Source organism: Trichomycterus rosablanca, chromosome 4 (assembly GCF_030014385.1).
Source record: "Trichomycterus rosablanca isolate fTriRos1 chromosome 4, fTriRos1.hap1, whole genome shotgun sequence".
Taxonomy (NCBI): Eukaryota; Metazoa; Chordata; class Actinopteri; order Siluriformes; family Trichomycteridae; genus Trichomycterus; species Trichomycterus rosablanca.
Window position 1 is genome coordinate 8,029,792 of NC_085991.1, and position 24,250 is coordinate 8,054,041.

The 24,250-nt window shown below is 42.2% G+C and overlaps 1 protein-coding gene across 1 annotated transcript in view; it reads right to left on the minus strand.

Annotated features, from left to right (window-relative positions):
• Window positions 1-220: 220 nt before the first annotated feature.
• Window positions 221-24,250, minus strand: part of pappa2 (pappalysin 2) — an 80,673-nt gene continuing 56,643 nt past the window's right edge. The window contains exons 17-23 of the mRNA XM_062993918.1: window positions 23,499-23,712; window positions 18,295-18,463; window positions 18,064-18,196; window positions 11,493-11,602; window positions 8,075-8,146; window positions 2,524-2,622; window positions 221-678 (exon numbers count right to left, since the gene is read on the minus strand). Of these exons, the coding sequence (XP_062849988.1) occupies window positions 580-678; window positions 2,524-2,622; window positions 8,075-8,146; window positions 11,493-11,602; window positions 18,064-18,196; window positions 18,295-18,463; window positions 23,499-23,712 (896 nt within the window). The 3' untranslated portion in view covers window positions 221-579. The remainder of the gene's footprint in view (window positions 679-2,523; window positions 2,623-8,074; window positions 8,147-11,492; window positions 11,603-18,063; window positions 18,197-18,294; window positions 18,464-23,498; window positions 23,713-24,250) is intronic.

Genomic DNA, 24,250 nt, shown 5'->3' on the forward strand with positions numbered 1-24,250 from the left:
GCTCCTGGACAGTCTGTCGAATGCACTGATACATAAAGTCCCAGAGGTTCTCAATTGGATTCAGGTCAGGGGAACGTGCCTTCATCGCCCAGGAACTGCCTACACACTCTGGCCACATGAAGCCGGGCATTGTCCTGCACCAGGAGGAACCCAGGGCCCACTGCACCAGCGTAAGGTCTGATTACTTAAATTACTCAGAAATTGTCATTTCTAATGGGGTATTTTATTGATACATATGTAAAACTGCATCTTTACAGAAGATTTACATGATAATGATAAGTGACAGATCAGTGATTTACATTGTCACAAAATAAGCTAGCACTATTCATGTACAAAAAGTGTTTGGATATTTAAAAAAGGCTTATGATCTGAAATGGTAGGTCAATTCTATACTTACATTTATGTCAGATTCGGCGAATATATTCGTAGATTTACACAGATTAGTATACAGTAGCATAGTATCAAATGTATACATGTATAGCAGTTTGTATATGTGCTGGTTTGGTGTACTATAGTGCAGTTCCTGTTCCTCTACAGTATTGTTCTTGTCTTGTTGTAGCAATGCTTTGGTTACAGCTTTTATGGTTCAATCTTTCCCATCCTTGCCTTGTTCTCCTCTGCCTCAGGGTCACGACAGGTGCATTCGTCAAGGTCACACTCCACCCCAAACTGGATGACCTTTCCATCAATTAGATATAAACACATATTATTGGTTGCCTATCTTCAAAAGTAAATTAATACAGAGGGACCAAAACGTGCTTCATAGGGCCTTGGATTCATAAATGTAAACAATGACAGATGCTATATGTGTATTAATGTCAGAAGTAAACTGCTCACAGATAGGTTATCATGTTGGTACGCTATAGTAACACTAATACTACTACTACTACTACTACTAATAATAATAATAATAAATAGTAATAATAATAATAGGACTGATGTCACTGATTTTTCGACTTTCCTCCTGGACAAAAATTAAAGGCTCTGGATACTTTCTAAATCCACAGTATAAGTGTCAACAGTGGCAAAGTACGGCTATACAAGAGTCACTATATATCAAATAAATCTTTGTGTCAATCTATAGCCCTATTCAGATGATGACTACACTATCCTTACAATTTATAAATATCCATTTTAATTGAATTGTATTCATGATTTATACATGATCATGAGATTTTACCCTTTCAATGCAGCATGCATTAACTACACAGTGTTTTGCCAAACTCTGCATCTTAGCTGGCAGATACCTCATCTCTCAGGAAAAGGGAAAGCTATGATGCATAACTATGCATTAGGGTTTTTTTGGTAACTGTAACTATGGCAACTTTTATGGATTGTAAATAGTAGTTGATATACACCGATCAGCCACAACATTAAAACCAGCTCCTTGTTTCTACACTTACTTGTTCTTCAATGGTCAGGACCCCCACAGGACCACTACAGAGCAGGTATTATTTAGGTGGTGGATCATTCTCAGCACTGCAGTGACACTGACATGGTGGTGGTGTGTTAGTGTGTGTTGTGCTGGTATGAGTGGATCAGACATAGCAGTGCTGCTGGAGATTTTAAATACCGTGTCCACTCACTGTCCACTCTATTAGACGCTCCTACCTAGTTGGTCCACCTTGTAGATGTAAAGTCAGAGACGATCGCTCATCTATTGCTGCTGTTTGAGTTGGTCATCTTCTAGACCTTCATCAGCGGTCACATGACGCTGCCCACATGACACTGTTGGCTGGATATTTTTGGTTGGTGGACTATTTTCAGTCCAGCAGTGACAGTGAGGTGTTTAAAAACTCCAGCAGCGCTGCTGTGTCTGATCCACTCATACCAGCACAACACACACTAACACACCACCACCATGTCAGTGTCACTGCAGTGCTGAGAATGATCCACCACCTAAATAATACCTGCTCTGTAGTGGTCCTGTGAGAGTCCTGACCATTGAAGAACAGCATGAAAGGGGGCTAACAAAGCATGCAGAGAAACAGATGGACTACAGTCAGTAATTGTAGAACTACAAAGTGCTTCTATATGGTAAGTGGAGCTGATAAAATGGACAGTGAGTGTAGAAACAAGGAGGTGGTTTTAATGTTATGGCTGATCATTAACTGTCCTCACTGTTTAGCTCTCACTCATTCTAGCTCTGATCCTAGAAACTTCTAAACTGGAGAGCTGCCATCGACACGTCGAATGTTTTCCCACCGCCTGTGTAAACATCTAAGTAACAATTCACGTTGGACCTACAGTGGCAGGATGCTTCCACTCACCATTTACCTCAGTTCCTCTGGATTTGCTTGTTAAAAACACTTTTACGGTCTCTCATGAATATTTACACCTGGTCTGGGACTAATAAAACCCACTTAGGATGGTCATTTATTTACAACAGTCGATCTTTCCCCTGATCTCACTGTTTTCCATGGTGGAGACTGATATTCTGCTAAGCTGGTATGAAAAGGAACCTGCACTGGATTCAGGATTAGGAAGAAATAACACTTTCTTTACAAATACATGCAATTTTACCTTTCCAGTAGAAAGGGTGGATGGACAGCAGTCTCCTCCGTCATACTGGCAATACGCTCGGTTGTTGATTGTGTCACACCAGCCATCTCCACCAAATGGCTTTAAAGGAGAATTAAAAATACTTTGCTTTAGAATTCATTTCAAAGCACACAAACCAAGTTTTAGTTTCTTCTCAGCTACACCGTTTTAAGCAAGTAAATATTTCATTTGCACGAAATTACTACCGTATTAGTCACCTTTGTAAGAAAGAAGAACTCACTAATCATTGCATTTTGACATGTTATGGGTGAGTCAAACTTAATATTGATTTACAAGAACCCCATTGCAGAATAATTATCTTGGTGCCAAGTATAAGTGAACAATTTGTCTTGTGACACTCTCTTCCACCGGCAGAGGAAAGATCAGGTCAACAAGCAGTAATTCTAGATGAACTAAACGTCCCAGGAGCTTTGCGTTCGAACTCAATGCTCAGAGTCTTTGCCTGTGCTTGACTAGCCAGTAAGGTTGGCAGTCGATGATGTGTCTGCATTATTATTATTATTTTCTTCAGAGAAAGCTCTCTAAGACATAATATACTGTATATTAAAGTTAATCTTTAAATGGATCAGTGGTCTGATTCACCTTGTCTGATTCTTCATATTCGATTCACCAGTTACGGTTAGAGGGAAAAGTCTTCTCTTCTACAACCCCAAATCAGAAAATATTTCATGTTTTGTCTGTTCAACTTCATTTCATTTGTTAATAAATATCCATTCCTGCATTTCAGGCCTGCAACACATTCCAGGCCTGCAATTTAGGGCTAGTAATGAGGTGAAAAAACTAAATAATGATGTGATTCCAAACAGGTGATGTCAACAGGTGATTGTAATCATGGTTTGGTACACAAACAGCATCAGAGTCTTTGATGAGCAAAGCTGATCAGATGATCTCCAGTTTGTCAACAAATGTGTGAGAAAATGATTGAAATGTTTAAAAAAAATGTACCACGAAGACAGATCGGAAGGGATTTGCATATTTCTCCCTCTACAATTATCATTAAATGATTCAAGAAATCAGGAGGAATTTCAGTGCGTAAAAGCCAAGGGTGCAAGCTTAAGCTGAACACCCGTGATCTTCCATCCCTCAGACGGCACTGCATCAAGAACCGCCACTCAACAATAGCTGATATAACCACGAGTGAGGGATTACTTTAGCAAACCTTTGTCAAGCACTACAATACAGAGTTACATGCACAAATGCCACTTAAAACTTTACTGTGCAAAAAAGAAGCCTTATGTTAACCATGTCCAGAAGCGGCGTCGACTTCTCTGGGCTCGGAGGCATCTAGGATGTACCATCACACAGTGGAAACGTGTATTGTGTGCTCCGGACCAAAGATAAAAAGGACCATCCAGACTGTTATCAGGAACAAGTCCAAAAGCCAGGGTCTTGTCATGGTATGGCGCTGTGTCAGTGCCCTTGACAAAGGTCATTTACACTTCTGTGATGGCAGCATTAATGCAGAAAAGTACATTGAGATCTTAGAGCAACATACGCTTTCAAGACGTCATCTTGTCCAGGGACGTCCATGCATTTTTCAACAAGACGATGCAAAACCACATGCTGCACACAGTACAAAGGCATGGCTGTGGAAGAAGAGGGTACGGGTACTGGACTGGCCTGCCTGCAGTCCTGACCTGTCCCCAATAGAGAATGTGTGGAGAATTTTGAAAGGAAAAATGCGACAACGACGACCACGTACTGTTGCACATCTTAAGACGTGTTTGCAGGAAGAATGAGACAAAATAAAAGCTGAAACACTAAATCACTTGGTCTCCTCGGTGCCAAAACGTATTTTAAGTGTGGTGAGAAGGAATGGCAACATTACAAAGTGGTAAATGCTTAACTGTCCAATTTTTTTTGGAATGTGTTGCAGGCCTGAAATGCAGGAATGGATGTTTATTTATAAATGAAATGAAGTCGAGCAGACAAAACATGAAATATCTCAGGTTCATCCTGTCTGCAATCAAATAAAAGTCAAAGTAAATATAAGAAACTCTGTGTTTCTTTTATTATTTGCATTTTCCATGCTGTCCCAACTGTTTCTGATTTGGGGTTCTGATTACTCTGTTTAAAATGTCACTAAACTCTATGAATATGGAACTACTTGTAGTGTAAATATACTGTATGCATTATACTGTATTATAATTGGCCACTAAAATTAGAAAAGCATTTTAAACTTTATGCTTCTCCCATCCCATTTTTAAAAATTGGTATAGAGTATGTATAGATGTTCCTGTTGGACAGTCCTGTGATTGAATTCATGATAGTATCTACAGCTTCTTGCTGCCCTTTTCACCTTTCACAACTTTTCTGCCTGACATTTCTTACAACAAATCAATGACAGCTCCTTAAGTTACATCCAAGAGAGGAGGGCCTTATACCACATAATTCAAATGTTTTATTTCCTGAAGGTGTTCATATGAAAGATTGATGTGCATATTCCAGCGGTGCTGACTGTTCCAGACCACAGGATATAGCTGAATCACTAGGAGAGATTTCAACAGGGGAGCTTATCAAAATCCCAACTACTTCTCAAGCTCGAACCAAAGCCTTGTATGTATCTAGATGAAACTTGCTAAATAGTATTAATTGCCAAATAGTGGTTCAAATTTATGGCTGTTTTTCAAAATAGTTTAATCGCACGGGGTTGTTCTGTAAAACAGGCTTTCTATCCTTGGATATAAATAACTTTTTTAGAACTTGCTTTAACATAGCATTCAATTATGAATTGATAACAAAACAAATCAAATTTCAATCAATGTATCTTCGTAACATTAAAACCACCTCCTTGTTTCTACACTCACTGTCCATTTTATCAGCTCCACTTACCATATAGAAGCACTTTGTAGTTCTACAATTACTGACTGTAGTCCATCTGTTCCTCTGCATGCTTTGTTAGCCCCCTTTCATGCTGTTCCTCAATGGTCAGGACCACCACAGAGCAGATATTATTTAGGTGGTGGATCATTCTCAGCACTGCAGTGACACTGACATGGTGGTGGTGTGTTAGTGTGTGTTGTGCTGGTATGAGTGGATCAGACACTGGACTGAGAATAGTCCACCAACCACAAATATTCAGCCAACAGCGCCCTATGGGCAGCGACCTGTGACCACTGATGAAGGTCTAGAAGATGACCGACTCAAACAGCAGCAATAGATGAGCGATCGTCTCTGACTTTACATCTACAAGGTGGACCAACTAGGTAGGAGTGTCTAACAGAGTGGACAGTGAGTGGACATGGTGTTTAAAAACTCCAGCAGCAGTGCTGTGTCTGATCCACTCATACCAGCACAACACACACTAACACACCACCACCATGTCAGTGTCACTGCAGTGCTGAGAATGATCCACCACTTAAATAATACCTGCTCTGTGGGGGTCCTGACCATTAAAGAACAGGGTGAAAGCAGGCTAAAAAAGTATGCAGAGAAACAGATGGACTACAGTCCAATGGACAGTGAGTGTAGAAACAAGGAGGTGGTTTTAACGTTATGGCGGACCAGTATACATGACTTTAAAGGATTTAAAATATCAGAGGTGTGGAAGAAAGACACACTGCTGGCTAACCAACCAACCATGTCTAATGATTGGTGCAGAACTTGATTACCAAGAATCAATGCCATGGAAACAGGCCGTTATGTTATTAAGCTCAGTGTTAGTGCTGGCATCTTCTTCCAGTAAATTATGTGGGTCTTGATTGGGACTCCCCAGAGCTGAACAACTGCTAATTACATTCCCGTCCATGTGAAGTACTTAATAATGAAGTAAATTAATAAATGAACATAAAACATGCTGTACCAAAAACGCTTGGGCAAAGTGCATTAACATTTTAAAGGGGTAAACAGAGTTTTAAACAAAGCAAGTTTTAAAAAAACACAGTGTTCTTATAAGTATACAGTATGTCCTTTTACAATGATTCGTTCTTGGACTGAACTCAGTTACACAGTTTTCTGTAAAAATTTATTGGCTTATCCGCCTGTTAACCATAGGTTTCACTCCATGGTGTCCAAATCCACATTTATGACTTTATTATTCAAAATATAAATCATTCAGCACCATGCCTGTTTTTGACATGGTACAACCGGAGAATTTACTGCAAAATTGAAAACACTTGTGGTGCTTTATTAATATCAAACACCAGAAGTCACTAAAGACTGATAACATATGGTTAGGAATTCCAGTAGAGGAACACATCTTCTTGGATTTATGAACTTCCGAAGGCAAAAGGGACATTTAAATGTGTGATTTACTACGGTGTTTTAGGGTGGTCTTTTACCTACAGATTTAAGAGTTCCTTACAGGAAAAAGAATTACCCAAATTGACCCCTTTGGATTATGATAGGCCCATTAGATGAATGAGCATCTGGATACGCTCTGGTGTTGTGATGATATAATCTATCAAGTTGTCATGGAGCGAGTAATGACTAACTGTTTTGCTTAGCAACACTCAAGTAGAAATGAGAAAAAAGGGGCTACCAGATACATAAAATGTTTAAAAAGGAATTAATTGTTCCATATGGTTTTAGACTGTCATAAAGTACAATAAATACTACATAAACAGAGTCAATAAACAGCAACAACATTAAAACCACCTCCTTGTTTCTACACTCACTGTCCATTTTATCAGCTCCACTTGCAGAGTTCTTCAATGGTCAGGACCACCACAGAGCAGGTATTATTTAGGTGGTGGATCATTCTCAGCACTGCAGTTACAATGACATGGTGGTGGTGTGTTAGTGTGTGTTGTGCTGGTATGAGTGGATCAGACACAGCAGTGCTGCTGGAGTTTTTAAACACCTCACTGTCACTGCTGGACTGAAAATAGTCCACCAACCACAAATATCCAGCCAACAGCGCCCCGTGGGCAGCGCCCTATGAACACTGATGAAGGTCTAGAAGATGACCGACTCAAACAGCAGCAATAGATGAGCGATCGACTCTGACTTTACATCTACAAGGTGGACCAACTAGGTAGGAGCGTCTAATAGGTATTTAAAAACTGCAGCAGCGCTGCTGTGTCTGATCCACTCATACCAGCACAACACACACTAACACACCACCACCATGTCAGTGTCACTGCAGTGCTGAGGATGATCCACTACCTAAATAACAATTGCTCTATGGGGGTCCTGATTATTGAAGAACTGGGTGAAATCAGGATTAAAAAGTATGTAGAGAAACAGATGGACTACAGTCAGTAATTGTAGAACTACAAAGTGCTCCTATATGGTAAGTGGAGCTGATAAAATGGACAGTAAGTGTAGAAACAAGGAGGTGACCCCCATTATTGACCCCATTATTGACTCTCAAAACTAAAACAATCATTGGGAAGTAAACAAAGGTGAGGTCAAACTAAAAAGGTACCCAAAATGAAACTGGGGCAGGTATTTCACAACTTATAATACTAGAATTCTAATGCACTGTTGTACAACCAATGATTCTGGCATTTTTAAAAAAGGGTGTGAGGATGCTGACTGTACAAACCAGATTTGTTGGCAAAAGACTCACCTCACAGGACTGGATGCACTGAATCCGTTCTGGGTTTGGATGCCATTTCATTGCACCTGTACACACAATGCTCTGCACACCCACGCAAAACACACATCCAAACAGAGAGAGATAGCTTGTGTAAACCCCTGTGTTGTCATTTTGGCAAAATGACACCCTAGTATGTTTACCAGCAAAAAAAACCCCTGATGATCTTTTTTTCATGACTTTTGCTAGAATGACCCCAGATATTTAAAAAGTTTGTTTCAATGTTTCTGCAAAATAGATTTGGGATCTAAAATTAGGTTATAAGGGCTTAACTCTTAGGACAAAGGGAGAATACAGAATGTTAATACCAAACAAGGGTTAATATTTATTCCTATAATATAATATTTATTCTTATATTTTTTTTTATTAACACTGTGGCAATTCTTCTCCAATTTATTTATTTATTAGGATTTTTAATGTCTTGTTTTACACACTTTGGTTACATTCATGGCAGGACTGTGGGAGGAAACCGGAGCACCCGGAGGAAACCCACACAGACACGTGGAGAACATGCAAAATCCAAACAGAAAGGACTCGGACCGCCCGACCTAGGGATCGAACCCAGGACCTTCTTGCTGTGAAGCGACAGTGCTGCCGCCCTAAATGTAAGTGTAAAACAGGTGGCGGGGCGGTCACTTCACAACAAGAAGGTCCTGGGTTCGATTCCCAGGTGGAGCGGTCCGGGTTCTGTCTGTGTGGAGTTTGCATGTTAATGTCAAGCACAATCATGAATCTCCAATTCACCTCACTTGCATGTTTTTGGACTGTGGGAGGAAACCGGAGCTCCCGGAGGAAACCCACGCAGACACAGGGGAGAATTGAACCCAGGACCTTCTTATTGTCAAGTGACCGCCCCGCCACCTGTTTTACACTTACATTTAGGGTGGCACTGTCCTGGGTTCGATCCCCAGGTGGGACGCTCCGGGTCCTTTCTGTGTGGAGTTTGCATGTTCTCCCCGTGTCCGTGCGGGTTTCCTCTGGGTGCTCCGGTTCCCTCCAACAGTCCAAAAACATGCACTCAGGCTAATTAGAGACACTGAATTGCCCTATGGGTGTGTGTATGTGTGTCTGCCCTGCGATTGACTGGCGCCCCGTCCAGGGTGTTAGTGTGCCTTGCGCCCATTGAAAAGCTAGGATAGTCTCCAGCACCCCCTAACACGACCCTAATTGGAGAAGCGGTTAAGAAAGTGAGTGGGTAAGTGAGTAAGCTGCTTTATTAAGGGCTGGTAAGTTTACACTCTTAGGACAAGAGGAGTATACAGAATGTTAATACTACACAAGGGTTCATATTTAAACAAATGCAGAGTAGTCACCAATTTTGTATCAGCAAAGCCTAGCAATTCTCTACCAGTTTTACACTTACATTTAGCAGACATGCACATAAAGTCATTATCACGTGATTAAGTACAAGGTCCTGCTCAGGATCAGAGCATTGCAATATGCTGGACCTTTATGGAATAGAATAGAATAGAATAAGAATAATAAGCCAGTATCTTAACTGATATTTATAGTAATGTTTATAGTTATTACTATAGTACGTATTAATAAACAAGTTTGTAAAGTTGACTAAAAGTAGTGCTTTCCATTACTTCAACATGTAAAACAGCTCTATTCTGGTGTGACCTTTCCTCCAACACACTTACACAATCTGTGTGAGGTTTTTTTAAGCTCTTCCTGGAAAGCATGCTCTATGAATGTAAACAGAGAATGAAATATGCCCGATACCCTGAGAGACGGAGTGCTGGAGTGTTAATGTGTGTGGCAATTTAATTGTCTCCTGTATAAACATTTCAACCAAAATCATTACAGTTTCCAGTTGGTTCAATTACAAGAAGACAGAAACAACCTTTTCACTCTGAATAGTCAACAGTCATTGTTACTTGGGTAAATCTATAAACACCGATAAGGCATAACATTATGTCCCCCTTTTGCTGCCAAAACAGCCCTGACCTGTCGAGGCAAGCACTCCACTAGACCCCTGAAGGTGTGCTGTGATCCTTTTACTCCTGTAAGTTGTGAGTTGGGGCCTCCATGGATCGGACTTGTTTGTCCAGCACATCCAACAGATGCTCAATTAGATTGAGATCTGGGGAATTCGGAGGCCAAGTGAACACCTCAAACTCGTTGTGCTCCTCAAACCGTTCCTTCCATCAGGGAATACCGTTTCCATGAAAGTGTGTACATGGTCTGCAACAATGCTTAGGTAGGTGGTACGTATCAAAGTGACATCCACATGGATGGCAGGACCCAAGGTTTCCCAGCAGAACATTGCCCAAAGCATCACACTGCCTCCGCCGGCTTGCCTTTTTCCCACAGTGCATCCTGGTGCCGTGTGTTCCCCAGGTAAGCGACGCACATGCACCCTCCATCCACGTGATGTAAAAGAAAAACGTGATTCATCAGACCAGGCCACCTTCATCCATTGCTTTGTGGTCCAGTTCGGATGCTCACGTGCTCATCGTTGGCGCTTTCGGTGGTGGACAGGGGTCAGCATGGGCACCCTGAGTAGTCTGCGGCTATGCAGCCCCATACGCAACAAACTGTGATGCACTGTGTATTGACACCTTTCTATCAGAACCAGCATTAACTTCTTCATCAATCTGAGCTACAGTAGCTGGTCTGTTGGATCGGACCACACGGGCCAGCCTTCACTCCCCACGTGCATCAATGAGCCTTGGCCGCTCATGACCCTGTCGCCGGTTTACCACTGTTCCTTCCCGGGAACACCCCACAAGAGCTGCAGTTTTGGAGATGCTCTGACCCAGTCGTCAAGCCATCACAATTTGGTCCTTGTCAAACTCGCTCAAATCCTCACGCTCGTCCATTTTTCCTGCTCCTAACATCAACTTTGAGGATAAAATGTTCACTTGCTGCCTAATATATCCCACCTACTAACAGGTGCCGTGATGAAGAGATAATCAGTGTTATTCACTTCACCTGTCAGTGGTCATAATGTTATGCCCGGTCGGTGTATGTCTCTGGGTAACGGTTTAGGTCTCTGAATTCTTTGTTAACCTGCTTTTCAAATATTAAATTATGTAGAGAAAATCTGTAAACCACCTTTTATAATATCTTCCAGATTTAAGGACACTTTTTGCATCTCAAACTTGATTGTGTGCAAAATATTGTGTTCTTTTATGAACAGATAAAAGATCAGGCTGGGGTTATGCAGAGTTTTTTTTTTTAGCCCTAACAGGTACTGACAAATAAAAATCACTCCAGAGCTTTTTAGTACTTCAATATTCTTCTCAAAGCTAAAAGAACATTTACAGACTCATTACAGTTACTCTGCTACCTTTGTATTCAATGTACAAATGTACCAGTATGAAAATATCATTAAGCTGTCAGAATGAAAAGCAGAGGTATTGTATCAAATAGCAAATTACTTCACCTGAACTGCAGTGGGAAGGACCCAGTGTTTGAGAATATCAGCAGTGGCGTTACTGGCCAACACAACAGGGTCACTTAAGGCTACGGTGCATATCGGATGGCAGACTGCACCTGCAACGATACAAAGTGAACCTTCAGTTTTATCTGCTGAATAGATCAAAAGAAAGCTTAGTTAGACAGAATTTTAAAATCATCTGTTTCAGGTGGATAAACATGACACATGATATAAACAGTACCAAGACGGGTTTTTAATTTGTCTGATCTTCGCCGACTTCATTTTGATTAGACCAACATATTCCACCTACACTAGTAATACATAAACAAATGTAATTTCAATATCTTAACTGGCATTAAAACCACCTCCTTGTTTCTACACTCACTGTCCATTTTATTAGCTCCACTTACCATATAGAAGCACTTTGAAGTTCTACAATTACTGACTGTAGTCCATCTGTTTCTCTGCATGCTTTGTTAGCCTGCTTTCACCCTGTTCTTCAATGCTCAGGACCCCCACAGGACCACCACAGAGCAGGTATTATTTGGGTGGTGGATCATTCTCAGCACTGCAGTGACACTGACATGGTGGTGGTGTGTAAGTGTGTGTTGTGCTGGTATGAGTTTTTAAATACCGTGTCTACTCACTGTCCACTCTATTAGACCCTCCTACCTAGTTGGTCCACCTTGTAGATGTAAAGTCAGAGACGATCGCTCATCTATTGCTGCTGTTTGACTTGGTCGTCTTCTAGACCTTCATCAGTGGTCACAGGACGCTGCCCATGGGGCGCTGTTGGCTGGATATTTTTGGGTGGTGGACTATTCTCAGTCCAGCAGTGACAGTGAGGTGTTTAAAAACTCCTTCAGATCCAGCATGATCCACTCATACCACTAACACACCACCACCATGTAAGTGTCTGTGGTGGTCCTGTGGGGGTCCTGACCATTGAAGAACAGGGTGAAAGCAGGCTAACAAAGCATGCAGAGAAACAGATGGACTAAAGTCAGTAATTGTAGAACTACAAAGTGCTTTTATATGGTAAGTGGAGCCGATAAAATGGACAGTAAGTGTAGAAACAAGGAGGTGGTTTTAATGTTATGGCTGATCGCTGTAGTTAGTATTTTACCAAATCATAATACCAAATGAAACCGAACCATGAGCTGCAGCTTGAAGTTGGATTTGAGAAGAGAAAAGGCAGGTGACCGCATCAGTGTTGTAGAAACACTGCACTCCATGTGATCGCCAGTGAGAACAGAAAGACAGAGACAGTCTTGGAGAGGAAACCTAAGAGCGCTTGGGTGCTACGGCTGGGCGATATGGATCAAAAGTAATATCTCGATATTTTTCCACTGAACGGCAATATACGATATATATCTCGATATTTTTTTATCCCATAAGGTAATAACAAAAAGACACTTCTGAGACAAAGCTACATGTTCCAAATTTTTTACAGGCACTTTTATTCATATTCATGCTGGGGAAGCTTCACACAAGAACTATTTTTACTTAAAAAAAAAAAAAGCCATTCTAAGAAAAAGAAAGTTGTTTCTAAGGCATCTCCTGTCGTGTAATGTGAATTACAAATATATTGTCTGGCCCTTTAAGAATGTTAAGTGCACTATAGGGCGCAGGGAGCGAGTGTGTAGGGAAGGTATCAGAATTTATCGTTTCCGGCTGTGCTCATGTTCTTCTGTTGTTTTGCACTGAGCTTGTGTGGTATTAAAAGTAGCGTTCTCGTTAAACCCCCCCCTCACGTGTTTGGACTTTGAATTATTTTACATCACCGTCGCCACAACATTTACAATAATATTTTCTTTTACCGTATAGAACTCAGTTCTGTAATACAGGTATAACTAATGGTTCATGTTACTGTGTAACTATTACAACATTTAATGCTTCATGCACTTTATTATTATTTAACAGCTTTATTTGTTGTTTAATTGCTGTTTGCTGCAGAGTTAGTTCATGCAATTTTATTAATTTTTGGTTGTTTATTGGCCGACAACAAGAAATACTATAAAAAGAAGATAATAAAATAAATGACGACGTCGGGTGATCATCCAGTATAAACTAACATGACCACGTACAACATCCAGTACAGAAATCACTCCCCATATTGTTTGTTTTTTACAGATATATGCACATCACATATACAAACACACAAGTCAGAACAACAGGAGACGCACCGTTACGTTATTATTACTTTCTCAACACTTTTACACTGTATATGAAGTAAATACATGCATGTCAGCGCGTGTATGCGCTTGTATATTTATATTGGTTTTTTAAATGAATAACGAGGGAATGGTTGGGTGGATTGTTGAGGGAATGGTTGGGTGGTTCCCTCAACGTTGCTTCACGAACGTTCCCCCAAAACATTCCCCCAACGTTCCCCCCCGAACGTTCCCTCAACGTTCCCCCACGAACGTTCCCCCACGAACGTTCCCCCTGAACATTCCCCCAACGTTCCCCCCCCGAACGTTCCCCCAACGTTTCCACACAAACGCTCCCTCAACGTTCCCCCACAAACATTCCCTCAACGTTCCTTCACGAACGTTCCCCCAATGTTCCCCCCCGAACATTCCCCCTGAACGTTTCCACACGAACGTTACCCCAACGTTCCCCCCGAATGTTCCCCCACGAACGTTCCCTCAATGTTTCCACACAAACGTTCCCCCTCGAACATTCCCCCAACGTCCCCCCACGAACGTTCCCCCAACGTTCCCCCCCGAACGTTCCCTCAACGTTCCCCCACGAACGTTCCCCCTGAACATTCCCCCAACGTTCCCCCCCCCGAACGTTACCCCAACGTTTCCACACAAACGCTCCCTCAACGTTCCCCCACAAACATTCCCTCAACGTTCCTTCACGAACGTTCCCCCAATGTTCCCCCCCGAACATTCCCCCCGAACGTTCCCCCAACGTTTCCACACGAACGTTACCCCAACGTTCCCCCCGAATGTTCCCCCAACATTCCCCCACGAACGTTCCCTCAATGTTTCCACACAGACGATCCCCCTCGAACATTCCCCCAACGAACGTTCCCTCAACGTTCCTTCACGAACGTTCCCCCCGAACATTCGCCCAACGTTCCCCCACGAACGTTCCCCCAACGTTTCAACACGAACGTTCCCTCAACGTTCCCCAAAGAACGTTCCCTCAATGTTCCTTCACGAACGTTCCCCTAATGTTTCCACACGAATGTTCGCCCAACGTTCCCCCACAAACGTTCCCCCAACGTTTCCCTGACAAGTAAAAAAAGACAAAATATAGCAACCTTAACATTATGAGGAAGAATTTCAAAGATATTCCTTTGCAATACTTTATAATTTGGCTGCCAACTTGTGTGTAATGATGACACTTAATTGAACCCCAGAACATGCCAGTGTGAATGCATGGAAAACTAATTTTAATTTTCTTTTAACAATATGATACAGACTGAGCAACACTATTAAGCCAAATCAGCATTGAAAATTTACTTTACTTTTAATAACCTTCTTCAATGCTGGAGCTTCTTAAAACGGAATATTTTCTTTAAAATAGAAGTGTTATTTAACTGCTATTAAATTGTTTCCCAACAAAATCCGCCCAATTTGGCAAAACATTCCCCCAACGTTCCCCCCCGAACGTTCCCTCAACGTTCCCCCACGAACGTTCCCCCACGAACGTTCCCCCTGAACATTCCCCCAACGTTCCCCCCCCGAACGTTCCCCCAACGTTTCCACACAAACGCTCCCTCAACGTTCCCCCACAAACATTCCCTCAACGTTCCTTCACGAACGTTCCCCCAATGTTCCCCCCCGAACATTCCCCCTGAACGTTTCCACACGAACGTTACCCCAACGTTCCCCCCGAATGTTCCCCCACGAACGTTCCCTCAATGTTTCCACACAAACGTTCCCCCTCGAACATTCCCCCAACGTCCCCCCACGAACGTTCCCCCAACGTTCCCCCCCGAACGTTCCCTCAACGTTCCCCCACGAACGTTCCCCCTGAACATTCCCCCAACGTTCCCCCCCCCGAACGTTACCCCAACGTTTCCACACAAACGCTCCCTCAACGTTCCCCCACAAACATTCCCTCAACGTTCCTTCACGAACGTTCCCCCAATGTTCCCCCCCGAACATTCCCCCCGAACGTTCCCCCAACGTTTCCACACGAACGTTACCCCAACGTTCCCCCCGAATGTTCCCCCAACATTCCCCCACGAACGTTCCCTCAATGTTTCCACACAGACGATCCCCCTCGAACATTCCCCCAACGAACGTTCCCTCAACGTTCCTTCACGAACGTTCCCCCCGAACATTCGCCCAACGTTCCCCCACGAACGTTCCCCCAACGTTTCAACACGAACGTTCCCTCAACGTTCCCCAAAGAACGTTCCCTCAATGTTCCTTCACGAACGTTCCCCTAATGTTTCCACACGAATGTTCGCCCAACGTTCCCCCACAAACGTTCCCCCAACGTTTCCCTGACAAGTAAAAAAAGACAAAATATAGCAACCTTAACATTATGAGGAAGAATTTCAAAGATATTCCTTTGCAATACTTTATAATTTGGCTGCCAACTTGTGTGTAATGATGACACTTAATTGAACCCCAGAACATGCCAGTGTGAATGCATGGAAAACTAATTTTAATTTTCTTTTAACAATATGATACAGACTGAGCAACACTATTAAGCCAAATCAGCATTGAAAATTTACTTTACTTTTAATAACCTTCTTCAATGCTGGAGCTTCTTAAAACGGAATATTTTCTTTAAAATAGAAGTGTTATTTAACTGCTATTAAATTGTTTCCCAACAAAATCCGCCCAATTTGGCAACACTGGAACGCGCAGAGCCCGGTGGCGCCTTTACTCGTAGCGTGCCACAATTACTACTAAGTACAGTAGTAGTAGTACTAAGTAGCAGTAGTATTAGTACTAAGTACAGTAGCACTACTTCTGCGTTGGTGGTTGACATCAATGTTAAGAGTATCCCTGAACTGTTTGGTGGAGGTGCGCTGTTGAATTGCGTCCCTGTGTGAACCTGCGTGCAGAAATACTTGCCGGCAAAGCGGTGGTTGGGGTTTGGGTTGCCAAAGATTAATTTATGGTGGACTTGGAGTTTTTGGAACGAGCTCCTCCACCGCAGAGCCGCTTTCCGCCATACTCGTTGCTGTGCCCAAATGACCCACGTAACGAACGTACGCCATTTGCGTAGCTATGTGACGTCATTACGTAAACAACACAGAAGATCGCTATTATTACAATATGGGCTTTTTTGTATAGTTTTAAAAATTATACCGGTATTATCGTGAACGATACGATATAGCACACCCCCATTGGGTGCAACTACTCCAGCTACTCAATCCACTAGAGATATTACAACTAGAGATGGACCGATCGGGGTTTTTGGCACCGATTCCGATCTCCTCTCAGGGACATCGGCCGATGGCCGATAGCCGATTCCGATCGGGGGGGGGGGGGGCGGTCGGGGTGATTAGCAGTAAATAAACTTAAAAAGAGCCTCACAGTAAAGATAAACCGGAGCAGCGCGCGCGTGTGTGTGTGTGTGTGTGTGTGTGTGTGTGTGTGTTTGTGCCTTTAGAAGAGACGCTTTGTTCACAGTATCGCTATAAGTGATTCATTGATTCATGAGTTGATTCGTTTTATGTGAAGCGTAAGTTTCTCTTCTCGGTTATCTCTCCGTGTTTACTGTTATTAATTAAATGTCGTGGTTTTAAATAAACACCAGCTACTACAGAACATTCTGTGTGACTCTCTTACATTAAAAAGCTTCATTAAACTGCTATTACCACAGATCTGTAACCGAGTCAGACTCGTTCCGTCTAAGGAGCTAAACGTTTTCTAAAAGTTCAGCAGATGATCCTAAACTAACGAATTTGGTAATGAATAAACTTTTGCCTCTGATTGGCTCTGTAACGTTTTCTGTTCTCATCTACATCACAAGTAAGAACCGTGATTTACCAAAGTGAACCAGGAGTTTATATAACGTGCTGATAGAATCGACTCAGATGTGACCGGGTTGAATTATCTTTTTAAAGTAAATATTACAGTCAGCAAAATTACATCGTAAGAGCTTTCACGATGGTTTCTGTACGATGGTTGATGAATGGTGATGTGATGGTTGGTGCTTCGTAGCTCAAAGTCTGGATCGACCCACTGAGCTGTTAAGCTTAACGTGATCTTTATATATCACACGATCGGATCGGCTACTTTTAGGAAATATCGCCGATCGCCGATAGCATATTTTGATTAAAAATCGGCCGATACCGATTCGTAGCCGATCGATCGTCCCATCTCTAATTACAACCCAAACACTCATCATAGTACCGGAAAAGGTAACCGAGCAACCAGTAGTGACAAAAATATAACAAACTGGCGTGCTACCCATACAGAAAAACTTATACAAAATACAATATATTTTAAGAATATTTTTTTTGTATGGAAAGGTTTGTAAACAAAACTTTGCAACTTTTCTTGCAACCTAGAAATAAATTGGCTAATGAAAACTGATAAAAAAGCAAAATGAAAGATAATAAGTGGAATGATTTGAAAATATAAATCCTCACCCACACTGTAAACCTCATCACAGATGTACTCCACCATGTTGAGCTCTGGAGGGGCTTGGCATGATCCCTCCATTGTTTTACACATGGAGAATTCCTCACTCCATTGCCCATCTTTTGTGCAGCGAATTGTGTGCTACAGCAATAAGACAAAAAGAAGATTTAGGATGAATCGTGATTGATCATTAAACTGAACTGAACTGCACTGTACAATCAAAGTCAATCATATTTTACCCTTTCTGTTGGGTCAGGGCAGTGTAAAGTGCACACACTATTAAAATCCAGGTGGCTGGTGCATGTGTACATGCCCTCAAACATGGCAGGTAGAGCAGGGCATGAGACGGAGGAACAACCGCCTGTCTGCCACCTGCCTTCTTCTAAACACTCCAGCTTCAGAGATCTCCTAAAACACACACACACACACACACACACATATTGAAATTTCAAACTTGGTTGGGACAGAGGCATGTTTATCACTGTATAACACTACAGCTGATCAACAGTCCATGGTTGCTGTTGTCTGATTCCCCTCTTTGTGATGCATTTTTTAAATTATGTTTTTATGAATTTTACCCCCTATTTTCCTTTCTCCCAATTTAGAGTAGCCAATCCGCTGCTGGAGACCCGACAGCGTCCAAGGAGGGTGTATAATCGCCTGACGCACACTCCCTCCGACATGTGCACAGTCCATCAATCCCTTCTTATTCTCCTGGGCAACAGCAGACCGGTATGGACTTCCAGTCAAGCACATGAACTCTGTGTCTATAAAGCCATGGTGTTTTAACTAGGGATGTCCCGATCATGTTTTTTTGTTGTGGCTGTCCGCTATTCGGAACAGAAGAAGTTAATAAAAAATGTTTTGCTCCCGACAATTTGTGAATATAGCGTGTATTTTATTTCTTTATTAAGCAAGTGCATCACTACGACGCTCGGTTACATAACTAAGCCAATCAGAGTGTTTGATACTGAGATGTCGTTCAGTCTTGTAACACGTAAACTCGTAAAAGCTGTATGTTATGGTCCTGAAGTTTTCATACTCGGATTAAAAGTTATTGTTTTGTAAACCTGTATGATCCTTGACTCACACACCATATAAACAGTAAAATTCTACAGTAATGAACGCAGCTCTGCTCCTACCGCCTCGTGAAACGCTCACAGTGCAGACATTACACTTCGCTGTTGGACAGCGGACATGCTGACGTAAAACAAAAGATCGGGTTATGATCGGCATTAGTAAAGCCGATTTCCGATCAGTTAAAAATGCCTTGATCGGCCCCGATCCCGATCTGTGAGATCGGATCGGGACATCCCTAGTTTTACCACATGCAAAATAAAATAAACCCATGTACTTTCCAGCTTTGATAGCAGCATGTCTCTCTAGAATCCCGATATACGTACACTGATCAGCCATAACATTAAAACCACCTCCTTGTTCCTACACACACTGTCCATTTTATCAGCTCCACTTACCATATAGAAGCACTTAGTAGTTCTACAATTACTGACTGTAGTCCATCTGTTTCTCTACATGCTTTTTAGCCTGCTTTCACCCTGTTCTTCAATGGTCAGGACCCCCACAGGACCACTACAGAGCAGGTATTATTTAGGTGGTGGATCATTCTCAGCACTGCAGTGACACTGACATGGTGGTGGTGTGTCAGTGTGTGTTGTGCTGGTATGAGTGAATCAGACACAACAGCGCTGCTGGAGTTTTTAAATACCGTGTCCACTCACTGTCCACTCTATTAGACACTCCTACCTAGTTGGTCCACCTTGTAGATGTAAAGTCAGAGACGATCGCTCATCTATTGCTGCTGTTTGAGTCGGTCATCTTCTAGACCTTCATCAGTGGTCACAGGACGCTGCCCACGGGGCGCTGCTGGCTGGATATTTTTGGTTGGTGGACTATTCTCAGTCCAGTAGTGACAGTGAGGTGTTTAAAAACTCCATCAGCGCTGCTGTGTCTGATCCGCCCATACCAGCACAACACACACTAACACACCACCACCATGTCAGTGTCACTGCAGTGCTGAGAATGATCCACCACCTAAATAATACCTGCTCTGTGGTGGTCCTGGGAGAGTCCTGACCATTGAAGAACAGCATGAAAGGGGGCTAACAAAGCATGCAGAGAAACAGATGGACTACAAAGTGCTTCTACATGGTAAGTGGAGCTGATAAAATTGACAGTGAGTGTAGAAACAAGGAGGTGGTTTTAATGTTATGGCCGGTCGGTGTACAATTCACCGTCGATGGTAATTTCACACATATGCAAGTCAGCAGTGCGGTAGGTAAAGACGCACTGTCATATTACAACAGATGTTGGCTTTTACTGACAATAGCCTGGATCCTTTTTTTGCCAAGAAGAATTTAACATCCAATTTTCACCAAAACAAGCTGAACTGAGGTGAAATGTGAACCACAGCACACAATTTCACTGTCTTATGGTTAATCCATGACTTTGGATCTAGAGAACTCACATACATTTTAAACCATTTGTTACAACTTAAGTCTAAAACTGCTGATTTGCACAGAATTGTTTACAGGGTAAAACACACAGAAGCAAATATAGTACCAGCCTTGATTAACAGCATAGCATTTCTCTGGGAACAACCATAAACAGTGTGCTGAGCTCTCATTATGAAATATAGCTGTCACAGGTATTAATAAACAAGAACATGTATAAGCATTTATTAGACCCGCTAAGCACATTTGTGCAGCAAAAAGGCTAATTAGAAGAACATTGGTGGTGTTCACATAGATTTTAACAGCCAGTTTAATAACCCATAAAGTCATAGCAGGTGTAAATGTTGGCAACCTCTGACCTTATTAACTAGTGATAAGCTGTGCTGTCTGACCTAATTGAATACGCCAGCTTAGGGATAGACTATGCAATTGGCTGGTCTGCACATCCATCAAACACAAAAGCTGACCCCCATAAAGACAAACTCATTATTAGAAGCACATGGATCATTTAAATGAGAAGGAAAACACAGCACAGTGTTTTTTATGGATCTGTTATTCACGTAAGTGCTGAGTTCCAATCATCTGGATTCAGGACGGGCTCTTGTGCCATAAGTGGACTAGGTTTGTCTGTCTGGAAAAAAAGACTCTAAGACATTTGTAATAATACAGTTATGACTAAATGTACTTACTCAGTGTGTGAGAAGTAATTATCTAAATAAGGCTTTTAAACATGAACTGCCTGTTAAAGGTAATTCTGTTGTATCTCAATAAGGTTCAAGTCAGAACCAACACAATCAAACTCTTATAAGCTGTTAATAAGTGGACTTGTTTTGTGCTTGGGATCATTGTGTTCTTATTTCTGATGAGGAGCTTTTCTAGTGAAGAGCAAAAGAAACAAAGCAACCCCTTGCCAGCTATCACCACCATGTGTAATTATTAAAATAATGTTCTTATTGTGGAATGCTGTGTTAACTTTGTGCTAGATACAGTCAAGCCGAAAAGTCTGCACACCCCTTTCACCATCTCCACGTTTTATCACATTACATACTCATTCTACAATAGATTGAGATCATTTTTGGCACAAAATTCTACACAAAATAGCCCACAATGACAAAGTGAAAGCAGGTTTTTAGACATTAGTAAAATGCACATGACAGCCCACTTTAAGTTTGCCAAAAGGCACCTAGAGGACTCTCGAACCATGAGAAACAAGATTCTCTGGTCTGATGAAACCAAAATTGAACTTTTTGGCCTGAATACCAAGCGTCATGTCTGGAGGAAACCAGGCACCGCTCATCACCTGGCTAATGCCATCCCTACATTGAAGCATGTTGGTGGTAGCATCATGACGTGGGGATGTTTTTCAGCAGCCGGACCAGGGTGACTAGTCCTGATAGAGGGAAATATGAATGCAGCTAAGTACACCGAGATCCTTGAAGAAAACCTGCTCCAGAGCGCTCTGGACCTCAGACTGGGGCGAAGGTTTACTTTCCAACATGACAATGACCCGAAGCATACAGCCAAGCAAACAAAGGAGTGGCTTTGGAGAAAGTCTGTGAATGTTCCTGAGTGGCCCAGCCAGAGCCCAGACCTGAATCCAATCGAACATCTGTGGAAGGAGCTGTAAATGACTGTGTACCGACACTCCACATCCAACCTGACGGAGCTTGCAAGGATATGTCAAGAGGAATGGGCTTCTTTCCCAAGATGCCTTGAAGCTGTTATTGCTGCCAAAATAGATGAGTGATCGTCTCTGACTTTACATCTACAAGGTGGACCAACTAGGTAGGAGTGTCTAATAGAGTGGACAGTGAGTGGACACGGTATTTAAAAACTCCAGCAGCGCTGCTGTGTCTGATCCACTCATACCAGCACAACACACACTAACACACCACCACCATGTCAGTGTCACTGCAGTGCTGAGAATGATCCACCACCTAAATAATACCTGCTCTGTGGTGGTCCTGGGAGAGTCCTGACCATTGAAGAACAGCATGAAAGGGGGCTAACAAAGCATGCAGAAAAACAGATGGACTACAGTCAGTAATTGTAGACGTACAAAGTGCTTCTATATGGTAAGTGGAGCTGATAAAATGGACAGTGAGTGTAGAAACAAGGAGGTGGTTTTAATGTTATGGCTGATCAGTTTATATATACTTCCAAAGTAACAAGTGTGTCTAAACTAATTAATTAGACCAAACTGGGGTGGCACGGTGGCTTGGTGGGTAGCACTGTCACCTCACAGCAAGAAGGTCCAGGGTTCGATTCCCAGATGAAGTGGTCTGGGTCCTTTCTGTGCGTCAAGTCAAATTTATTTGTATAACGCTTTTTACAATTAACATTGTCTCAAAGCAACATTACAGAATCCAAGACCAACAGACCAAAAACCCCTGTTAAGCAAGCCGAGGGCGACAGTGGCAAGGGAAAAACTCCCTTAAAATTACACGATGAAACCTTGAGAGGAACCAGACTCAGCAGGGACCCCCATATACTCCTTGGGTGGCCTGGTGGAGTTTGCATGTTCTGTTTCTGTTTGCCTCCCACAGTCCAAAAACATGTAAGTGAGATGAATTGAAGATACAAAATTGTCCATGACTCGATATAACCTTGTGAACTGATGAATCTTGTGTAACGAGTAATTACTTGTCCTGTCATGAATGTAACCAAAGTATGTAAAACATGACATTAAAATCCTAATAAATACATTAATAAATTAGACCAAACTAATTAAAGACCAGCGATGGGTGTGGCTAAACCACCTGAACTCACCAACTGACTTAATGTAACGTAGGTGTTACATCTTTAATATTAATAACTACTGCTTTAAAATGTCTGATAATTAAGTATTAATTGTCATTAATTATGTAATTCCAATTAATGAAATAATAATATGCTAGTACATGTTCGACCTGCCAAACTCCACACAGACAGTGGACACAAGGTTTAATGCAAGTTGAGTGTGAAATACTTACTTCAATGGCTTCTTGCTCAGGGAACCAGTGACGTAGTAGCCAGGGTTGCACTTGTAGTGGCACACAGAACCAACATCATGCCTCCTGTGATTACACTGGGATGTTAACAGCTTGGCATTTTCCACAGCTGGGGGATCCAGACATTCGATCTTGCAAAATGCCTCAGGAAAAGACCACAGTCCATCGTCGAGGCACACCAATGTATTGCTCTCACCTTAAAACACAAAATTAATTATTGTACATCGGAAAATCTAGGGTCTTAAAAAGGAACGGAACATTACAGCACTGGGCACAAAACATTGTGAGTGAGCATTACAAAACTAGAATTCATAACAGGGCTGCCATTCGGGAACTTTTCGTATTCAACCTGGAGGCACAACTTGCATAACTTGGGTTAAGGAGCATAACACATGGAACCCTTGCGCAATAAAAACGTAATATAGTGTAATCAGTCAAACTACATTTTATTTTTACAGCACATCAGGATGGAGCTATGTGGAGGAAATCAAAGGAAGACGAAAATGGTAATGCTTTTTTTTCTCTCTAAGGGCATCTATAATAACAATTGGAGCCACAGTACTGATAACAGCAGTGTCTGAGTTTTAGGGGTCTGTGTCCCGTACTGGGCTCACAAATACAGAAGGCGCATGGCATTATACAGTATAAATCTAGCCATTAGGGGGACGCATATCAGTGCAGCCTTAGTGCTGGTCCCGGATAAATATTGGATGACTGATCCGCTGTGGCAAAGG